Consider the following 20,848-nt stretch of genomic DNA (forward strand, 5'->3'; position numbering starts at 1 on the left):
CCATGCCTCCTCCTGCCTGCCTTAGCTCCTCCTCTGTTCAGACACTGAGAAGAGTTTTTGCACAGGAATAGCCCCTCCCTGACACACTGTGTCACTCAGAGCACAGTAGTAGACAGCAGCATCTGCCAGCTTCACCTGATGGAGAGCAAGTGTGTTGGATTTCTTGTCCTGTCCAACATACACTGTGCTCTTTGGATCAGCCCCTTCACCAGGATTCCCTGGATATCCACCAGCAATATACCGAAGTCCTTCTCCTGGGAACTGCCGGTACCACTGGATCATATCACTTGATGCAGAAGAGAGGCTGCAGGTGAGGTTGTATGATTTTCTGTCAAGTGCTGTAGCCGATCCTGGCTGGATGACCTCTTGAGCCCATCCAGGGCTACCTGCAACGAAATTCACAAAGAGCCATTTAGAAAGTCCATACACATGAAATTTGACAGCTCTGGTATAGGGATGAGTTCATGATCAATGAAGGATCAAGCCTTAAATTTAATCTTGCCTGCCTCCAGATTTCTGGGTGATTCCGGCAGAAGGAATTAGAAGCTGCCTAGTTGTTTTAAACAGCAGCGCTAGCGACTGCCATAAATCCTGTCCCATAAGCCTAATTTGCAACCACAGGAAGAATATCATGCATGAATTTGGGGGGATCTATTTTGGCTGGAGCAGAGAAGCAGTGCTCCACAGCAGACAGTCCGGAGGTCCTAGCTGGCTTTGAGATTCCATGATGTTTACCAAGATTCCTTTTCGGTAGATCTCTGTCTGATCACTGAGGTTGTTGACCACTGTCAGTGGTCCCTGCTGGCTCAGATGCACAACAAAGATCCACCAGGAGCTGTGTATTCAGTATTATGGGTCCAATTTTAAAGAACTGTCTTCCAGCTGAGGTCAGACAGGTCCCATCCCTGTTGAATTTCGGGTGCCTAATGAAGATTTAACTTATTCCAGCTAGTGTTTTAACTGAAATCAGTTTTTCGGAACTTTTTCTATATCATATTTCTTGTCCACCTAGAAATGATCATAGTTAAGTGGTATATAAAAAGTTTGAATAAAAATAAGATAATAAAAATTATTTCATGAGGAAAAAGAAAGAAGGGTTGGCAGCTAACTTTTTATCATGTTATCCAGCTCTGAAACACACACACACCCTGCAACTTTCCTACTTCTATGTCTTTCATTAAATTCTGAATGATTTTGTCAATTAGACTTTGAGCATGTGCAGATCTTGAGCTTTAAAGAGAGCAAGGGAGAGTAAGCAAAACATCAAATGCCCATGTTGGGTCCCTTGGTTCTCAAGAACTAATTTGAGGAAAAAAATGTAAATATAAGCATGTCTTTTGCCATCAGGTCTAATGCAAGTTCTCCAGTGCTACAGAGGTCTTCCAATGATATGAGCACAGGATTGCAGCTTGGATCCCTGGATTTCCTGTGTTTTTCCCCTTTGTATGTTTTTGTTCTGCTTCTCTACTGGCCAGCCTCACTGTGTCAGTCACAGCACAGAAATAGACAGCAGAGTCATTCAGCTGGCTGGCAGCTTTCTCCAGGTTGAAGGTCTTCGGAGTCTTTTCATGGGCGGCACTGAAGCCTCGAAGATTTCCCACATCAGAGTCATCTTTTCCAAAATCCCTCAGGAAAAGCCTGGGAGGCTGGCCAGGATCTTGAATGTACCAGAATGGATAGATGACGCCTGACAAATCATAGGAGCAGTTCAGAGTCACTTTTTGTCCTTGGGTGACAGTCACAGTGCCTTCTGTTTGCTTCACTGACTCTTCAATACTCTCCTCTACAGAGAAGATAAAGATAAGATGTGAGATGGGCAGGTGGACTGGCTAATAAATCAGTGGACAACCCCAGACCACTTCTTGGCATCTTCTTTAAAAAAAAGCATTTTGGGATGGGAGTTGTGCAACATTCCCCCTTCAGTTTCACTTCATTAAGGTCTTGCAAACCTATGCACCTTTATTTTTGAACCTTTTCATTTCAGGAAAAGGCAATATAAAGCTTCTTTCTGAACACAGATCCAGGATGTCTCTAAATGTTTACAAGCTCTTTGTGTGATAGAAAGTCTGCTTCTTGGTTTGTGCAGTTCAACTGTTTTGTGTTCAAAGATTGTACACTCATTGAAAGTGATGTGTGAACACCCTTATTGTCTCTCTGCCCTTCCCTTTACATTTTTCTCCTTCTCCCTCCACAAACCTAACATATCTTAGAAACCTAACACGCTGCCTCATATTGAGTTTGGTATGAGCCTTCAATGTGGCCCTCAGTGCAGATCCATACATTGTTTACATTCAAACAGACTGCAAAGTCTGTAAAACGATCAATGTTAAGAAACTATGTTAACATACATTGATCTTCTGTGGACCTCTGCACGCTTGTTTCAAGTTGCAGACATTAATGGGGTGAACTGGGTGAGTATTAGCGGTCAAGATGCTAGATATTCGTAGGTACTGTTAGTCTTTCTTCCCAACCAAGTACATTGAGTTAGACAAGAAGACGAACCCATATAAAGTCTCAGAGGTATTTTAGGCAAGGGGTGGAAGGCAAGCAGAGAAGAGATCAGTGGTGAGGAATCTAGTGATCCCATGGATGTTGCTGGAGTCAACTCCCACAAGACCTGGCCAGCATGGAAAATGACCACCAACTGGAGGACAACAGATTCCCCATTCCTCGGGTGAATGCAGCCATCGGTGAAAATAGCCCCAAAAGTTGGTGAAAATAGCCCCAAAAGTTGGTGCAAATTCTGAAGAAGCAATGATTTAAGGATTGTAGTTTTGTGGTACAGCATCCATGCAGAAGGTCTCAGGTTCATTCCACAATGACACTTCCTGGTTGCACAGAGAGAGATCCCTTCCTGAAACCTCCAGAGACAATATTATACAGCCCTGAATTAGATGGACCCCAAAGGGCTGAATCAGGTGTCTACATTCCCACGATGTTTGAAAGAAATGAGCACAAATCCAAAGAAATTGGGATGCTAAAAACTCTACTTACTTAAAATTACAGCCAGGAACACAAGACATGCTGGTGTGGAGATCATGGTGAGGAATTCGTCCTCTTCTAGGTTGAATTTATGAGATTGCTGGTCTGGCTTCAGATCTATCCTAAGTCGTAAGGCAACTATTCCCGTAGCTTACAATGTTCTGCCATACAAGAGGTTGGCATCTTTTGTCTCACTTGTGGTTTCCTCTTCTAAGGAATTGACTTGTGTGCAAGCCCTGCAGGTGATATGATTCAACTTCAAAGGTGGGGCTGAAACCAAAGAGGTTTGGTGGGGGGTTTTTTGTTTCTTTTTTGCTTGCTATGACACATTTTGTGGACCTTCCCTGAGCTGAATGAGGCAGCGAATGAGACTCTGCAGTAACAGCAGCACCCCCTTGTGGGCACATCTATGAAGTGATGGTTGCATCTGCCGTAATAACTTACAGGAAGGTCATTGATAGGTTCATATATATATAACAAGACTACCCTTTGCCAAATATGTTCACAGGGACATTGACAAAAATAAGACAGTATGAAATGTATGCACAATAAACAAAATGTTAATTAATATAATTCTCATCCTTTGGCAGCATCATTAAAAAGGACATAAACGGATTAGATTTTAGAAGCCCGACAGAAAGGGTGAGTCCTCAGCTGGCATCTACAAGAATATGTAATTAGGATGAGTTGTGGCTCAGTGAGAAGAAGCCATTCAACAGATGCAGAGCCACCACAAAGGAGGTGAACCCAACTTCTGAATGATCTTTGGGAGAGTGGTCTGTCTCACTATGTCCAGGATCAAAACAAAAAAAAAAATTTTCTTTCCAGTAGCACCTTAAAGACCAACTAAGTTAGTTCTTGGTATGAGCTTTCGTGTGCATGCACACTTCGTCAGATGTCCAGGATGTAGCTTTTCACAGGGATCAGGAAAGTTGACCTCCCCACCCTATTCTCAACAGCAGCAATCTGTCCTGAAGAAGACTAAGTGGTGGCCTTAAGGATGATGTTGCCCCTGAGCATGTGCTGGAAGCCTTTTCCTCATCACTCGGGGTCACAGACATTTTACACAGATCTTAGGTTAGGGAGCCAAGAGCCTTCAGATCAATGGAGAACCATCCCAACATCTCCCACAACCTGTGTTATAAGAACTATAAGGACAGGTTCCTGAGCTTTCTTTATCCCTCTTCCCTCCCTTTCCATTTTCCCTTGTGTGCTGTGCCTTACTGTTTTGTGTTAGCCACCCTAGAAGCCTTTCTCTCTCTCTCTTTGGCTAAAGACTGAGGCATATCCCAAAATGGAAAACGAGTGAGGTTCCAACTGATGGAATACGTGCAGCTTGTGGATCTAACATATAGAATAAGAGAACAAGAAGAGCATTTCTTTAAAGAAGACTGGAAAATGTTTATTGAATATATGGGGGAAAGTTGTGTACACTTGAAAATGTTGGCAGCATTAAGATAAATTCAACAGTGTAAGTAAGTTTTGATGCAAGTAATAAGGGAATACTGAATGGTTTAGTTTATATAAAATATGCAGGGATTTATGCTTTGTAAAATGAACCATGGAAAGAGAAGAAGGGAAGTCACTGATATTTTAAGGTTGTATGAATGAATATTCTAAATGGTAAAACAGAAAATTTGTGTGTGTGTTTATGTGTGTGTGTATGACTGAGGCATCAGTGCATTAAATCAAGAAACTTCAAGGAAAGAGAAGGGAGCACATTCAGTGTCACATAAACCAGTGATTTTATCAGATTTCTTCTGGAACTAATTGGACCTTGTCAACTGAGCAGATGACATCACCATTTGTGGAAAAAAGTACTCTACATGCATCTCTTCATAATGAAGAATGGCTTTATAAAAAGAACCATCCAATGCAGTTAGACAGTTGCATCGAATCCAAGAAAGCATTTTGACACACCTTAAATACTAAACGATATTTTGTGGCATCATTTTTTGTGGACCAGAGACCAGTTTAGTCAGACTGGTCCTTGGTAGGCATGGGTGTGTGTAAAGAGGAGAGTGATGGAGGAGACATTCTAGTTGGTGCACATTTGAAATGGAATCCACCTCATCTGCACTTCCTGAAACAATATACAAACCAAAAGGTATGCATCTTTTGAAATTTGCACTTCTCTGAATTTTGCAATACTCTATTCAGTATTGTGCACTGCCAACAAATTTAATATAAATCGGCACATTTCTCACAGAGTTATTATTTCTCTGAAGATCATGTCTATTATGTGTGCTTGTTTTGCATTACATTGTGATAAAATCTGCCTCCTCCCACCACTTTTTACACCATGGTGAATCTGAAATGGTGCTGTCACGTCTGAAGCCTTCCCATAAAACCAGGGTTTGAATCCCCATTCGGCCATGAAGCTCACTGGGTGGCGTTGGGCCAGTCACTCACTCTCAGCCGAACATACCTCACAGGGTTGTTGTGAGGTAAGCCACCTTCTGATGCCTTTCTCAGGCAGAAGAATGTCTTGCATTGGCCCTGTTCATAGTGTGTTTGTGGTTGAAGCCAGATTTGAACTGGGAGACTTCCAAATTCATCCTTGCTGTCTTAGTTCCAGCCACAAACCCATTTGACAGACATTCAGAACTGGGGCAGGACCTCATAACATTCAGCTTGCCTCCCCCATCACAGTCTGTTTTAGCTCCTCCTCTGTTGAGACTCTGAGGGAGGTTAATGCACGGCGACAGTCCCTCCTGAACACACTGTGTCACTCAGAGCACAGAAGTACACTGCCGCATCTGCCAGAGTGACACGAGAAAAGCTGAATGTGGAGGACGTCTTGTCTTTGGCAAAATGTAATTTGCCCTTTGGATTAGCAGTATCCTCAGTTTCCCCTGGATATGCGCCCGCTAAATACCGAGGTCCTTGTCCTGGGAACTGCTGGTAGAGCTGAATCATTTCTGTGCTAACAGACGAGAGGTTGCAAATGAGGTTGTATGCTGCCCCATCAAACGCTGTATCTGAGCTTGCCTGCTTGATCTCTGCAGCTTTTCCAAGGGAACCTACAAAAGAGAGAGCGGTGGAAAATGAGGTTGGCGTTTCATTCACATTGAAATGGCAGGAAATGGCAGGCATAAACAAAACATGGGTCTCTGTGTCTCTCTCCCCAGTCTCCAGTCTCCAACCACAGGAAGGTCCAATAGATCCCAGGAGTTTTTAGTAGGAAGATTGAGAAAAATACTGAATATCACAATGCCGGCTCACATAAGGCTACTGTTTAGCTGCATTGACTGCCTGTCTGTTTACTGTGAGTATTTAAATAACAGCTGTTCAGCCAACCAGTTTTTCAAGAATTAAAACAAGAACGTTTCTACTTTTTTCAAATAAACAAATGAATTTAGCTAACTTAAAACAGCAAAACAGCTATCATCAATAGAAAGCACATGCAACAAAAATAGACGTGGGCAAATAAAATCTCCCTTTCAGTAGAAATCTACTGAGCAAAGGGCTCAGTAAGAACCACTCATTTGTCCCCCCTATGCTAGAAGTTTCTTACTCAAAAATGTCATCCCTCATGAGGAACCTGAAGTGGTAAAGTCCATTTTATTGCCCACAGAGGACTATACCACTTCAGTCTGTACAAGTGTAGAAACAGCACCAGAAGATAATAAATCAGGAGCTCTTGAGGAATGGAATTGTCCATGAAAGCGTCACTTACTCAAGACTGACGTGATTAACAAAGCCAAGTTACAATGAAGAGTCATTTTCTTGGATGAAGGAAGAAGCGTGGAGCCAAGGTGGATTTTGAAAATAATCCAAAGGAATGTGATTCTGACGAGCTTCTGGGATCAGCACTGCACAATCTGATGTATAAGATGGTTTGGAGAAACACTACCAGCTCTTTTTCTCTTGCTAAGCTTTCTTCTTCTTTTTAAGTACATGGATTGGTTGACCAAGGGATGTGGTTCGCGGCTAGAATGCCTGTGTGTTGTACAGGAAATCGGCTTTCTGACATCTTATTTAAGACCCAATATGTGCAGAAGTGGCTCAACGTCTCCACCTTGTGTCTGAAAACCATATAACAGTAGAATAAATGCTCTGGGGTCGTTCACAACACTTGTTTACGTCTGCATCTCAACTTCACTTTACTGTGTTCAGAGAAGCAGCATTTCCAGAATATGAGCGACAGGGAGGGAATTATTACAGTGCTAGGGGAAGCTTGATTGTAGCACTGGCTGTCTTCTTCCAGAGGACAGGATGCCGTCAATACAGTCAATAGGCCCAGTAACAAACATATTTTATTAAAAAAACGCAGAAGTGCCGCATGAGTAAATTTTGGGTCTTTGGTCCAAGTAGCAGAGGGGCCTAGTAAGGTTCCCCTGGAAGAATTAACAGAGACAAGGCTGCTGATCTTTTAGTAGAGGTTTTTATTGCTAGAGTAAATGTATCTTTTAAGATTATTTTTTAATAATAATAATAATATTTTTATTAAAGATTTTCCTCATTTACAAAAGCATATGCATTGCCGCTTTCTTCAGGTTGTGTTTTCTACAGATCTGTTACATTTGTTGTGAGACATTGGTGTTATATGCAGTATTATTATTATTATTATTATTATTATTATTATTATTATTATTATTAGTACACCAGCTTTAATCCTTTTACTTTTCAAACTTATTAACATAAGCCAAATTGTAATGATACAGCAAATGAGACCACTGGTATTAACAGGTAGCAAATGTCCACATCCAGGTGGTACTGACATCAGGGAGCACTCCAAAACCAGTTGCTGCATAAGAGTGGTTGCCACTGACAAAAGCTTGAAATAACCAGTGTATACAGAGGGGGGAAGGGGGAATATGGCATTGTTGCAAGTATTTAAAGGACAGCTTGCAACAATAGAACAGGGTTTCAGGGCTGCCCACATATGCAGAAAACATGATTCATGAAACATAACTTGCAGGCTGTTCTCCATATCGTCGCATGATCTGGTCATGCGTGAACTTCACAAATGCGTCATACTGTTCTGCAAGTTTTGTGGTCAAAATTTCTTCATACTCTTCACGGATTTTCTCTTCACGTTCTTTGAGCAAGCGTTCACATATCATTCCAACTTGTCTGAGAGTAAAGAGGGGCTGTTCTTTTTTCAGTGGCGATGCTGCTGCAGATGAAGTACCTGGCAAAGCTGGTCCAGTAAGGAGAAATGCTTGTGACTGTGCATCAGTAGAACAACAGGGATCTGTTTGCTGAAAGTTTTCTAATAATAATAATACCCCACCCATCGGGTTGGGTTTCCCCAACCACTCTGGGCAGAATAATAATAATAATAATAATAATAATAATAATAATAATAATGGACAGAATAATAATAATAATAGTAATAAAAGGTCAAACATTGCAAACTTTCATATAGAGAGCTATCTTCAGTTGTCTTATAAAAGTCAGATAGTTGTTTATTTTCTTGACATCTGATGGGAGGGCATTCCACAGAGCGGGTGCCACTATCGAGAAGGCCCTCTACCTATATGCAGTATAGGATTAATTATTTGCAACTATTTATATACCACCAAGATTAAGGAGCAAAGTCTGTGGTGATCAGCATAAGATAAGAAACAAAACTGCACACACATCAAATACAAAAGACATCACAAATCAGAAGATCAGCTTAATAAATCAACACAGGTAGATCACTCCTTAGCACGGGTTGTGATTCGGCGCTTCTGCACATTCACAAAGCGCGATTTAGCGCTTCTGCACATGTGCAACCGCCAAAACCTGGAAGTAACCTGTTCCGGTACTTCTGGTTTTGGTGGTCCATAACACAAAAAAACACAACCTGAAGTGGCTGTAACCCGAGGTATGACTGTAAATCATTTCCCAGAATGTTTTTAATACTTTACACGACCACCACATATGATAACCCTCCCTCCCCATTTTTATCCATGCAACAACTCTGGGAGGTAGGTTAGGCTGACAGGCTGCTGGGCTTCATGGCAGAGCGGGGATTTGAACGCAGGTCCTAGTTCAGCATTCTAATCACTGCACCAGTATGATACGCCATCAATACATGCTGGCACATGTTTTGCGTATGTATTTGAATCATGGTAAAGGTGTTGGGGGTGTATTTAAATCACTCTAGGAAAAAATATTCATTTGGTGTTCTGCAAGGGAGAAGAATTGGCTTGAGAATTTCTCCCCACATCCCCCCCCCCCCCGCTGCTGAGCTCAGCACCCTGGCATCACTTTCTGTCTGAATGCAGAGCCTCACTGCGAGACTCAGAGCCCAGAAATAAACACCTCCATCCTAGAGAGAGATGCCTTCTGACATCAGAGGAACTGTCTTGTTTTTAAGAGCCAAAACAACAGAAAACAGTCACTGCAGAAACTGATTCCTCTGAGCAGGATTGTCATAAATCCACAAGATCAGCTGGGTCTCTCTCTCTCAAAATATTCACAGTACCAGAAAAGGTATGGACCCGAGATGCTGGTACAGTCCTACCTTGGATCCCAAATGTCTTGCAAGTCGAACATTTTGGCTCCCGAATGCCGCAAATTTGGAAGTGAGTGTTCCGGTTTGCGAACGTTCTTTGGAACCCAAACGCCCATAGGGCTTCCTGCAGCCAATCAGAAGCCACGCTTTGGTTTCCAAACATTTTGGAAGTCGGACTTCTGGAATGGATTCCGTTTGACTTCCAAGTTAGGAACGTAATGGAATTGCAAGATTAGGTTGCATCCTGACTCCCTTGAGTTTCTGTCTGGCTTGGAGTCTGACTGGAAGACTGAGCCGAGAGACTCCTGTAAAGGAGACATTTGAAAATGCCATGAAGAATTTGTTCACTCTGTTTCACATTGGTCCCATCACTTCCTCTCACAGTTTTGTGCATGTGACAGTGAGCTTTTGCTTCACTGTGGGCTCCAAAGCACAGTAGTACACAGCACTGTCCTCGAGAGAAACCTTTTGAATCTTCAGATCCACTGTCCCTTTTTCTGCGCTCATGGTTCCAGAATATTTTGCTGCCTTGTCATCTGCGGGTGAATACTTTGTTTTTGCCAAGATATGCTCCGGAGATTGATTGGGAAACTGACGATACCAATGCAGATAAGGGTTGATGGATGTCGTGTTGAAAATGCAGTGTAAATGAGCATCTTCTCCTGCTGTGATGAAAATCTCAAAATGTGATTGGGACACGGAGTCACTTTGAACAGCCACTGCAAAAGGGAAGCATGAGAGATGAATTTTCTCTTGCATTATCTATCATAGATCTATCATCTATCTATCTATCTATCTATCTATCTATCTATCTATCTATCATCTATCATCATCTATCATCTATCATCTATCATCTATCATCTATCATCTATCATCTATCATCTATCATCTATCATCTATCATCTATCATCTATCATCTATCATCTATCATCTATCATCTATCATCTATCTATCTATCTATCTATCATCTATATCTATCTAGCTCGTATCTACCTATCATCTATCTATCTATCTATCTATCTATCATCTATCTATCTATCATCTATCATCTATCTATCATCTATTATCATCTACTCACTTTTGCTCTTCTCCAGTCTTTTTAAAAAATGACTCATATGCAATGGTCAACTAAGCCAGTCCTACCATTAGGCAGTTGGAGATGGCCACCTCAGGTAGCAGGTCCTTTGGATCTCTAAGGTTAGCCTACAGATCTCAGGTGGGGTGAAAGACTCTCTTCCATCACCAAAGTTGAAGCGAGATTCAACTGCCAATCTAGTGCATGGAACAGGGGATAGCACCATTGTGTCCTTCACCACAGGAAGCAAAATGTCTTGGGCTGGCCCTAATGGTCAGTATCCAAAGAATACAGTGTGCGCACCTCAATCTCTCCACGTTTTGTCAGATGATGTTATATTTGAGGAAGCTGTGAGGGTTGGTTGTGAGTCGGGTAGGATATGCACCTGGAAAACATCCCGGTGGAGATGCTGAAGTCAGCCTGTGGTCCTTCAGATCCCATCTGATGTTAATAGTTTTTGGCTCCATCATCTGCTTTCTAGACACATGCCCCTTGGGTGGGTTGGGGAGAGAATACCCGCCATGAAGCCATGATTCAATAGTGTTGAATCATATAATGTTGGGTGCTCCCAATGAAAAAGAAGCTTAAATTAATTTACAAATGCCATGATGAAAGTCAGTGGAAAAGTTACCTGATTTCAGGAGCATAAAGAACGTTCCGAGAAGGGAAAAGCTGGGGCGTAGTTTAGAAGAGAAAATCATCCTGGCGTTTGCTGAAGCTCTCGCAAGTGAAGCGGCTCCTTCCTGACTTCTTGTGTTTGAAAAGCACACAGCTGGGGCAAACTCTTTCTGTGGCTGGCCACATCTGCTTCCTGGCCTTTGCTGATGCTCATTCATTACCCCCCAATCACCAACTTGTGGTTTTGAATGAGTTGTGCTTGTATTTTCAAGTGGGAAATAGATCAGTGAGGTAGGTGTGAAGGTCTAGGTTGCCCTCTAGCAACCAGAAATTTAAAAACAAGAAAAGATTGAGGATGTAGGGAAGATATTGAAGCCCCATCAGCATGGGTGCTAAGGAAGACAGACGTCTGTGATGGACAGCAGAGCCAGACTAGAGTCTGGTGGTGCAGTTCCTCTGAAACTCTACCAGAGTCCTGGAGCCTCTTGCTGATCACAGCTAGTCACAGAAGGGGGAGGTACAGCAATTTTGGAGGGGAAGAATAAAATGAGATTTTTCTGAGGGAGAAAATTAGATAGTGCTGGATGAGAGATGGGGGTTGGCTTTGAAATAGGGCTAGTGTTCAGGTTAAGAGATAGGGTTTGATTGGTGTTGGGAGTTAAGGAGTGAGATAAAGAGAACTGGTTCTGAGTGAAGTTAAACATACATACTGAGGAGACTATCCAGAGTGAGAGGACAGAGCCTCGCAGCTGGTATAGGGAGACTGGGTTGAGGGTCTGGGAAAGGTACCGTATACAGACAGGAGTGTTCTGGGGGTGCTGTGACTGAACCAGGAGAGGTAGACCTTGTAGATCAGGCTATCTGGGTGTCAGTATAGCCAGGAGATGAGAGTTCTTCTAGGTAATGAGGAGACTCCTGTTGTAAATAAAAAATATGCCCTTTTCCCTTATGGGGTATCCAAGAGCCCATATAGAGTCCTTACATAGGTTCCCTATTGGTAGGAGAAAATCACAGAGGCCAACCAGAGAATATTGAGAAGCAAGGCAGCTAGTAAGCTTGATCTTTATTGATCTGTTGCAACAGGGTGCTCCCCTCACTCGCAGGAAAGGCGGAGGACCCAAAAAAATGCTGTGCAAGGGTTTATAAAGACTTTTGAAATTCCCATCCTCTAGATCAAGACCACCCCCAGAAACATTATGCATACATCACAGAAGGGGTGTAACCTAAGACCACCCCTCAGATACATCCCACCTACATCACAGAAATTTTAATATTGTTTTTCTCCTGTTGTTGTTTTATCTCCTGTCTAGCAGGTTACTTGATTGGATTGCCTGAGGAGCCTGGCCATTCTTTTGTAGTGGTAAAATACTTATTTCCTGGGCCAGGTCATAGGCTCACACCTTATTCAAACAGATTTATCCTTGAGACAGGATTTGTGAGGAAAGAGACAAAGGGGAGGCTTTTCTAGTTTAACCTTGCAGAGAAAGGATTTGTTCAGTTTAGGAATCAAAATGGTTCCAGGTTGGTCTTCCTGTGTTGATCTATGTATGTGCAGTTATGAACATTACCATATATCTAAGACCATAAAATTCCTATCACACTCCCAACCCAGTAAACAAGAGGTCAGGTGATTCCCTGGGTCTGTTATACCATTTATAATACCTCAGGTGTGGGATTGTTAAGTGAGGAAAAGTGCCTCTCACTCATCAACCAAAGGATTAAGCTGTGAAGGAAGCTGCATGGTGTTAAAAGTATTTAATTGTAATCTCTAAGTGACAGAAACTGAGTTGAGCATTTTATCATCTAGTCTGGAAACCTGAATATTTATCTACCCAAAGTGTACCAACTGATTTTTAGTGACTGAACTTTAAGAAAAGTTGTGCCTATAATATTTTGTTTAAGCCTGAGACATCTTATAGGTAGTGAAAGTAAATAAGTCAACTTGTACCAGAAAGAATGCATTTCCTTACCCACTTAGTTTCAGAAATTTCTTTTCCTTTAATAAAACTTTTCTTGTTTGTTGGATCAACTCCTGTCTGAGACTCTAAATCAGTGGTTCTCAACCTGTGGGTCCGCAGATGTTGTTGGACTACAACTCCCATCATCCCTGACCACTGGTCATGCTGGCTAGGAATGATGGGAGTTGTAGTCCAACAACATCTGCGGACCCACCGGTTGAGAACCACTGCTCTAAATCATTAAGTTCTCCCTCACACAAGTCCCCTGCTAGATAATCTGTGGTAAACTTGGTGTGATTGGTGTACTGTGAGGTGGGTGCACTATATTTAATTGGGGGCAGTTAGCTTGAGTGAATCTGCCACATTATTAATGGGTGGTATTAATCGGGCGAATTCACCAGAACGTCAAACGCCCCACTAAGCAAAATGAGATGGCAGGTCTCCAAATGCAGCAGGACTTATCACAGTTAGTAGGAAAGGAGGTAACACCCACCACAATCTAAAAGGTGGGGGGCTTGCAAGACCATTAAGTTCAGAATCTAAAACTGCCTAACCACACCACTTGTTTCTTTCCTTCAGAAGGTGTCCACCTTACTGCTGTTCTATGTACCTTCTTTCAACAGGGGCAGGAAGAAAGTCTACTGGTTTTTTTGTACAAGAGAGGCAGTAGGATGTAGCACTGTGTCACCCAGAGCACAGTAGTACACGCCAGAATCTTCAAGAGTAACTCTGTTGAAGGAGAATTCATTGGCCTTTCGGTCGCTGGTGATTATCATGGCTCCATCTAGAATTTCACTTGACACAGTATCTTTGTATCCAGATACTATGGAATGAGGAGCCTCATTAGGGCGCTGCCGGTACCAAAAGATGTTATCATTTGAAATCTGAGGGTGCTTGCAAGGGAGCTTCACTTTTTGTCCTTCTGACCCTTCCACGAGAGGATCTTGGGTGATCTTGCCTTGGCACCGAAGGATCCCTGGGAGGCCAAACAGAGAGGAGAAAGTCAACACAGCATACATGGAACTGGTGGGTTTGCAGTCATCCTCTGACATCATACTGGGCAGAACATATTTAAAATCACAGAAATGGGAGACCAAGAGAGAAGGAGAGTAATCAACTCACCTAATGAAGAAAGCATCATGATGTATGAGGCCAAGGTGATGGGCATTATTGACGATTTTAAAATCTCTCTGGTTTACCAACTGAGAGCAAAAGGGAGATGATGAGGCAAGGATCTAATCTTCACTGTGGCTGAAGAACAAACAGAGAACGTCTGAGAAGGAGGCTGGTAGACAGACTGAGAACTGAAGTGACGGATCAATATGATTAAAACTCTGCTGCCTTGTGGCCAAGGCCTGGTACTGCGAGGGTTTTTACACACTTGGCTTTTGCCCTGTGCTTTCCAGGCACAGGTACAGTGGTACCTCAGCTTACAAACTTAATTCATTCCAGAGGTCCGTTCTTAACCTGAAACCATTCTTAACCTGAGGTGCGCTTTCACTAATGGGGGCTCCCGCTGCCGCTGCGCCGCTTGCATGCAATTTCCATTCTTATCCTGGAGCAAAGTTTGCAACCCAGAGCAACTACTTCTGGGTTAGCGGGGTTGTAACCCGAAGTAGGGACGCGGGTGGCGCTGTGGGTAAAACCTCAGTGCCTAGGACTTGCTGATCGCAAGGTCGGCGGTTCGAATCCCCGCAGCGGGATGAGCTCCCGTCGTTCGGTCCCAGATCCTGCCCACCTAGCAGTTCCAAAGCACCCCTAAGTGCAAGTAGATAAATAGGTACCGGTTTATAGCGGGAAGGTAAACGGCGTTTCCGTGTGCGGCGCTGGTGCTGGCTCGCCAGATGCCGCTTAGTCACGCTGGCCACGTGACCCGGAAGTGTCTCCGGACAGCGCTGGCTCCCGGCCTCTTAAGTGAGATGGGAGCGCAACCCTAGAGTCGGACACGACCGGCCCGTACGGGCAGGGGTACCTTTACCTTTACCTTTAACCCGAGGTACCACTGTATGCATTTTAAATTTCATTGTCTGAGTGCTGTTTTTCTTTTTCATGAAGCTTTTCACATGAAAACCTTCTTTGAAGAGCAACCAGTGGCATTTTGGGTTTTCCACGGAACACTGTTTTGCTCCAATTCAGCTTTAAAGAGTGGCTTTCACAGTAAAAGCGTCAGATGGGCACAAAAAGAGGGCCCACAAATGGAGCTTAACCTGGAAAGCATATAGGATAGATAAATAAGCTCTCAGATAGGTAAATCTCCCCAGTTTGTTTTCTCTCATTCTCATTCCCCCAATTTTATGTTCAGTTCCACACCAATCTGCAATTTAAAAAAACAAAATCCTCATTAGCATTTATTGTCGAAGATCTATTAATATATTCATTTCTGTATACCTTTCTGCCATGATGTGTGTACAGTGGTACCTCGGGTTAAAAACTTAATTTGTTCTGGAAGTCCGTTCTTAACCTGAAACTGTTCTTAACCTGAGACCACTTTAGCTAATGGGGCCTCCCGCTGCCGCCGTGCGATTTCTGTTCTCATCCTGAGGTAAAGTTCTTAACCCAAGGTACTATTTCTGGGTTAGCGGAGTCTGTAACCTGAAGCGTCTGTTACCCGAGGTACCACTGTATACCTTTCTGCCATGGCAATCTTCCACATATTCTTATGCCAGAATGCCACATTTAGACCTGGTAGAATCTTGTTTCTTTTTCTCTTTAACTTTTTATTTATTTTCCAAGCTGGAGGAACCTAAACCTCATGGGGTGCCTAGCAGGTCATGTGTGTGACACCTCGCCCAATCCTCATCTCTTGAAAAAGAAACAATGGATGCTTAAACAGCAAAAAAGGTAAAAGATAAAGGACCCCTGGACAGTTAAGTCCAGTCATAGGTGACTATGGGATTGCCGCACTCATCTCGCTTTCAGGCCAAGGGAGCTGGTGTTTGTCCACAGACAGCTTTCCAGGTCATTTGGCCAGCATGACTAAAATGCTTCTGGCACAACGGGACACTGTGACGGAAGCCAGAGCGCACAGAAACGCCATTTACCTTTCCACCGCATCAGTACCTATTTGTCTACTTGCACTGGTGTCCTTTCGAACTGCTAGCAGTACAGTTGTACAAGTAATTATTACCAAAAGCGAGTTCCTGCTTACTGCTGTTCTATGTACCTTTTTTTGTCAAGGGCAGGAAGAAAGGCTGCTGGGTTTTTTGTACAAGAGTGGCAGTAGGATGTAGCACTGTGTCACTCAGAGCACAGTAGTACATTCCAGAATCTTCGAGAGTAACTCTGTTGAAGGAGAATTCATTGGCCTTTCGGTCACTGGCGATAATCATGGTTCCATCTAGAATTTCACTTGACACAATACCTTGGTATCCAGATACTATGGAATGAGGAGCCTCATTAGGGTGCTGACGGTACCAAAAGATGTTATTTGAATTCTGAGGGTGTTTGCAACGGAGATTCAGTTTTTGTCCTTCTGACCCTTCCACAAGAGGATCTTGGATGATCTCACCTTGGCACCAAAGGATACCTGGGAGGCCAAACACAGGAGAAAGTCAACACAGCATACACGGAACTGCTGGGTTTGCAGTCATCCCCTGGTATCATATAGGGCAGCACATATTTAAAATCACACAAATGGGAGACCATTTATTGCAGAAGAGAAAAGGAGAGAAATCCACTCACCTAATGAAGAAAGCATCACGATGAATGAGGCCAAGGTGATGGGCATTATTGATGGTTTAAAAATCTCTCTGGTTTACCAGACAAGAGCAAAAGGGGGATGATGAGGCAAGGATCTAACCTTCACTGTGGCTGAAGAACAAGCAGAGAACATCTGAGAAGGAGGCTGGTTGACACACTGAGAGATGAAGTGACATCAATATGAGTAAAACTCTGCTCCCTTGTGGCCAAGGGCTGGTATTGTGAGGGCTTATCCACACTTGGCAAATTTTGCCCTGTGCTTTCCAGGCACAGGTATGCATTTTAAATTTCATGGTCTGAGTGCTGTTTTTCTTTTTCATGTAGCTTTCCCCATGAAAACCTGCTCTGAACCGTAACCAGTGGCATTTTGGGTTTTCCACAGAACGCTGTTTGCTCCAATTCAGCTTTAAAGAGTGGCTTTTCACAGGGAAAGCTTCATATGGGGGGGGGGGAGTACACATAAAGAATACTTGACTTGGAAAGCATATAGGATACATAAGTGTAGATAAGCTCTCAGATAGGTAAATCGCCCAAGTTTGGTTTATCTCTGTTTCTCATTTTCCCAATTTTATGTTAAGTTCTACATCAATCTACAATTTTTAAAAATAAAATCCTCATTAACATTTTAGTGTTGAACGTCTATTAATATATTCATTTTTGTATACATTTTTGCCATACACACACACACACACACACACACACACACAGTGTTTTTTTCTGAGGGAACGCAGGGGTACGCATACACCTAAACATTTTGTGAATCTTTGTACATTTGCCCACTTACTGTATTTATTTTTCCCAATTTGAACTATAAAATGGTGATTTTCTTGAGTCAAAATGAGAGTACCCCTAAACATTTTCTTCTTCTTCTTCTTCTTCTTCTTCTTCTTCTTCTTCTTCTTCTTCTTCTTCTTCTTCTTCTTCTTCTTCTTCTTCTTCTTCACTGTGAATGTGTGTGTTTTTTCACATGGCTTGGCTGGAGCCCAGCATTGTAAAATTCAAAGGAGTGTGATTTAGATGGACGGCTACGTTTTGGTTTTGTTTATTGTTTTGGGAAGTGCAAATTAGGTAGGTGCCCTTTAAATGTGAACTGAATCACATTTCATGCTCATTCACACAATCTAGTGTTGCCATATTTCAAAAAATGAAAATCTAGACACAAAATTTGTTGGGTTGAGGATTTTTTTTAATGCTATTTTTGGGTGAGGGGGAGATCAGCAAGACAAGCAACACTTCCAATATGGGCTGCCATATGCCTAGGTTTTCCTGGACATTTTTTCTGATTTTCAATTTTTTACACCATTTCAGATGTATGGCAGCCCTAGCCCAGTCTAGACCCTTTATTTGTGTTATTTAACATGCAATATTTTGGTGCTGGCCCAAAGGGCCACAATAAATATGTTAATGTGAACCCCTTGAGTGTGTTTGTAATAGAGAAATTATGGTAACCTGTTGCTTTATGAATCTGATTATTTTGCAAGTTGCCACCCCCACTGGGGCAGAAGTAGAGCTAATACGTATGTGAAACACAAAGATACAGCTCATAAGCTAGAACATAAGTTTATATATGGTGCAAATGGCTATGCGTAACACAGGTTCCCAACATGCATACTAACACAATGCAACAGAAATTTGAACTTTAACAGAGAACCCTGGGAATCAGAGCTGAATAAACAGAAATTGCCAATGCATGTGTAGTAAACATGAAATGAGTTAATGAGGTACATGACTGGTGAAAATTGAAGTCCTTTGTTTGAAATCTTATAAATACCACCGCCACGACCCTTGGGCGGGGTTGCAGTTTTGCAAAAAGATTCGACTGGAACCTATTACTTTGCAATAAACAACAATGGACTCCTAACTCCTCCTGTCTCTGAGTTTTATTGGCGTAACTCAGAAGATAAGCCATTTCTGGCTTACAGCAATACCACATGTGTCCCATGGCAATCTTCCACACATTCTTATGTGGCCAGAAGGCCACATTTAGATCTGCTAGAATTTTCTTTCTTCCTTTCTTAAACTTTTTATTTATTTCCCAATACGAAGCGGCCCCAAACTGGGTCACTATTTTCTGAGGCTGCACTCCCACGTGAGTCATGTGACCCCCACAAGATCACAGCCCCCCCCCCCAAAGCACCTTTTCAGGCACAGCACCTAAAAATGCATGTTTGGGGGCACACTGCAATATTGCTGCCCCTCCACAAAAGCACTTTTGGGGGCAGCAATCTTGCACAGTAACCCCAAAACACATGCGTTTGGATTCTGTGCCCCCAAAAAGTGCAGCCCAAAATTGTGCGAGATTGCAGCAGCCATGTTGGCCATTGTGCTGCATGAGAAAAAAAATGGGATTCCTGTTTTTTTCAAGGGCATTTGACAGATGTGCATGCTACGGACAAGTAGGTCACTCATATCCAGGTAATGCAATGGACAGATAGAAATGAATGGTGCAATGGCGATAACCCAACATCTATAAGCAGAAAAAAAGAGACCTTTTGACTTCTAAATTGATGAATGTGTCACTGTTTCAAATTAGTAAATCTAAGTGGTCAGCAGGCGGCAAAGCTGTTTAATTATTGCCACAGAATCAAAGAATCTTAGAGTTGGAAGGGACACAAAGGTCATCTAGTCCAACCCCATGCAATGCAGGAATATCGGTTAAAGCATCCCTGAGAGATGGCCATTCAACTTCTCCATAAAAACATCCAAGGATGGAGAGGCCTTTTGTAATCATGTAAAAGGGTTTCAGGTAGTAGCTTAGGTCCCATCAGACATGAAACATTTTAAGCAGTTTCATACCACTTTAAACAGGGAATCCTGGGAATTGAATTCGTAACGGGTGCTATGCAGCAGAGTTTGGAGAAACTTAAACCTCATGGGGTGCCTAGCAGGTGAGGTGTGGGGCACTTGGCTCCATCCTCATCTCTTGAAAAAGAAACAATGGATGCTTAAGCAGTAAAAAAAAGGTAAAGAACCCCAGGACTGTTAAGTCCAGTCGAAGGCGACTATGGGGTTGCGGCGCTCATCTTGCTTTAAGGCTGAGGGAGCAGGCATTTGTCCACAGACAGCTTTCTGGTTCATGTGGCCAGAATGACCAAGCTGCTTCTGGCACAATGGGACACCGTGACGGGAAACAGAGCACAAGGAAATGCCGTTTACCTTCCCGTCACAGCCGTACCTATTTGCGTGCTGAGGTCCCCAAAACACCCCTACCCCAATAACTCACACATCGCACATAATTTTTGTTTAAGGTTTTTTGGCATAATTTTGGCCACAACTTTATTAACATACAAATTGTGAGTGGTTGCTTAGGCATTTGTTATGACTAGCTGTCCCCCCCGCCTTGGGGGACAGAACTGACTCCCGGATTCCAGCGAGAGCCAGTGTGGAGGAACAAGATCAGGGATAACTGGAGCTGTGACACAGACCCTCAGCTACTCCCCGCATGCTCCCAGGAGCTTACGCGGCCCGCACCCTGCACCAAGGGTTTGGACGAGAGGATGGTAAGCCCCTGAATTCCTTTAACGGAATTCCCGTGCAGCAGCAGCATTGGAGGGGCAGGCACAGCCAATCCATACCCCTCCACCAACCAATTTAAACCAATGCCTAACCGCCAACCTTACAAGTTGTGACGATTTGCTACGCAGTAGGCAAAAACCAATTGGCACACACTAATCAGCCAAAAGGAAAAATTCCTACCAGGCCCCCCCACCAATGCGGACGACCCCATGACAGGCATAGCAAGGTCAAAGCACAAGCCCAATCAAGGGAGGGCGGGCGGGTGATCCGGTGTCCACAGAGAAAAAGAAAGGAACATGCTGTGGACCTTGTTTAAATAACCTCTGATCCCACCCCTAAATTGGCAACATCAAATTTACCCCAGTAACACCAACCACCAATCTGATCCAAGCCCCTTGAATCTAACCTGCCTGGCAACCGTGGGGTGTTTTGCTTGGCCCCATCCACAACTCGTGCTCTCCTTTAATGAGAACACGCTTTATCTACTTCCACTGGTGTCCTTTCGAACTGCTAGCAGTACAGTTTTACAAGTACTTATCACCTAAAGTG

The 20,848-nt window shown here is 43.1% G+C and overlaps 1 protein-coding gene across 1 annotated transcript; it reads right to left on the reverse strand.

The window, feature by feature from the left end:
* Positions 1 to 7,589: 7,589 nt before the first annotated feature.
* On the reverse strand, positions 7,590 to 8,225 carry LOC310748512 (akirin-2-like; the record flags this gene model as incomplete). The annotated part of the gene is made up of 1 exon (XM_083584341.1): positions 7,590 to 8,225. One exon carries the CDS (start codon positions 8,223 to 8,225, stop codon positions 7,887 to 7,889), a length of 339 nt encoding a protein of 112 aa, XP_083440467.1. The 3' UTR covers positions 7,590 to 7,886.
* Between the last annotated feature and the right edge of the window lie 12,623 nt (positions 8,226 to 20,848).

Source organism: Podarcis filfolensis (genome assembly GCF_964270895.1).
Source record: "Podarcis filfolensis genome assembly, chromosome: 13".
Classification (NCBI taxonomy): Eukaryota; Metazoa; Chordata; class Lepidosauria; order Squamata; family Lacertidae; genus Podarcis; species Podarcis filfolensis.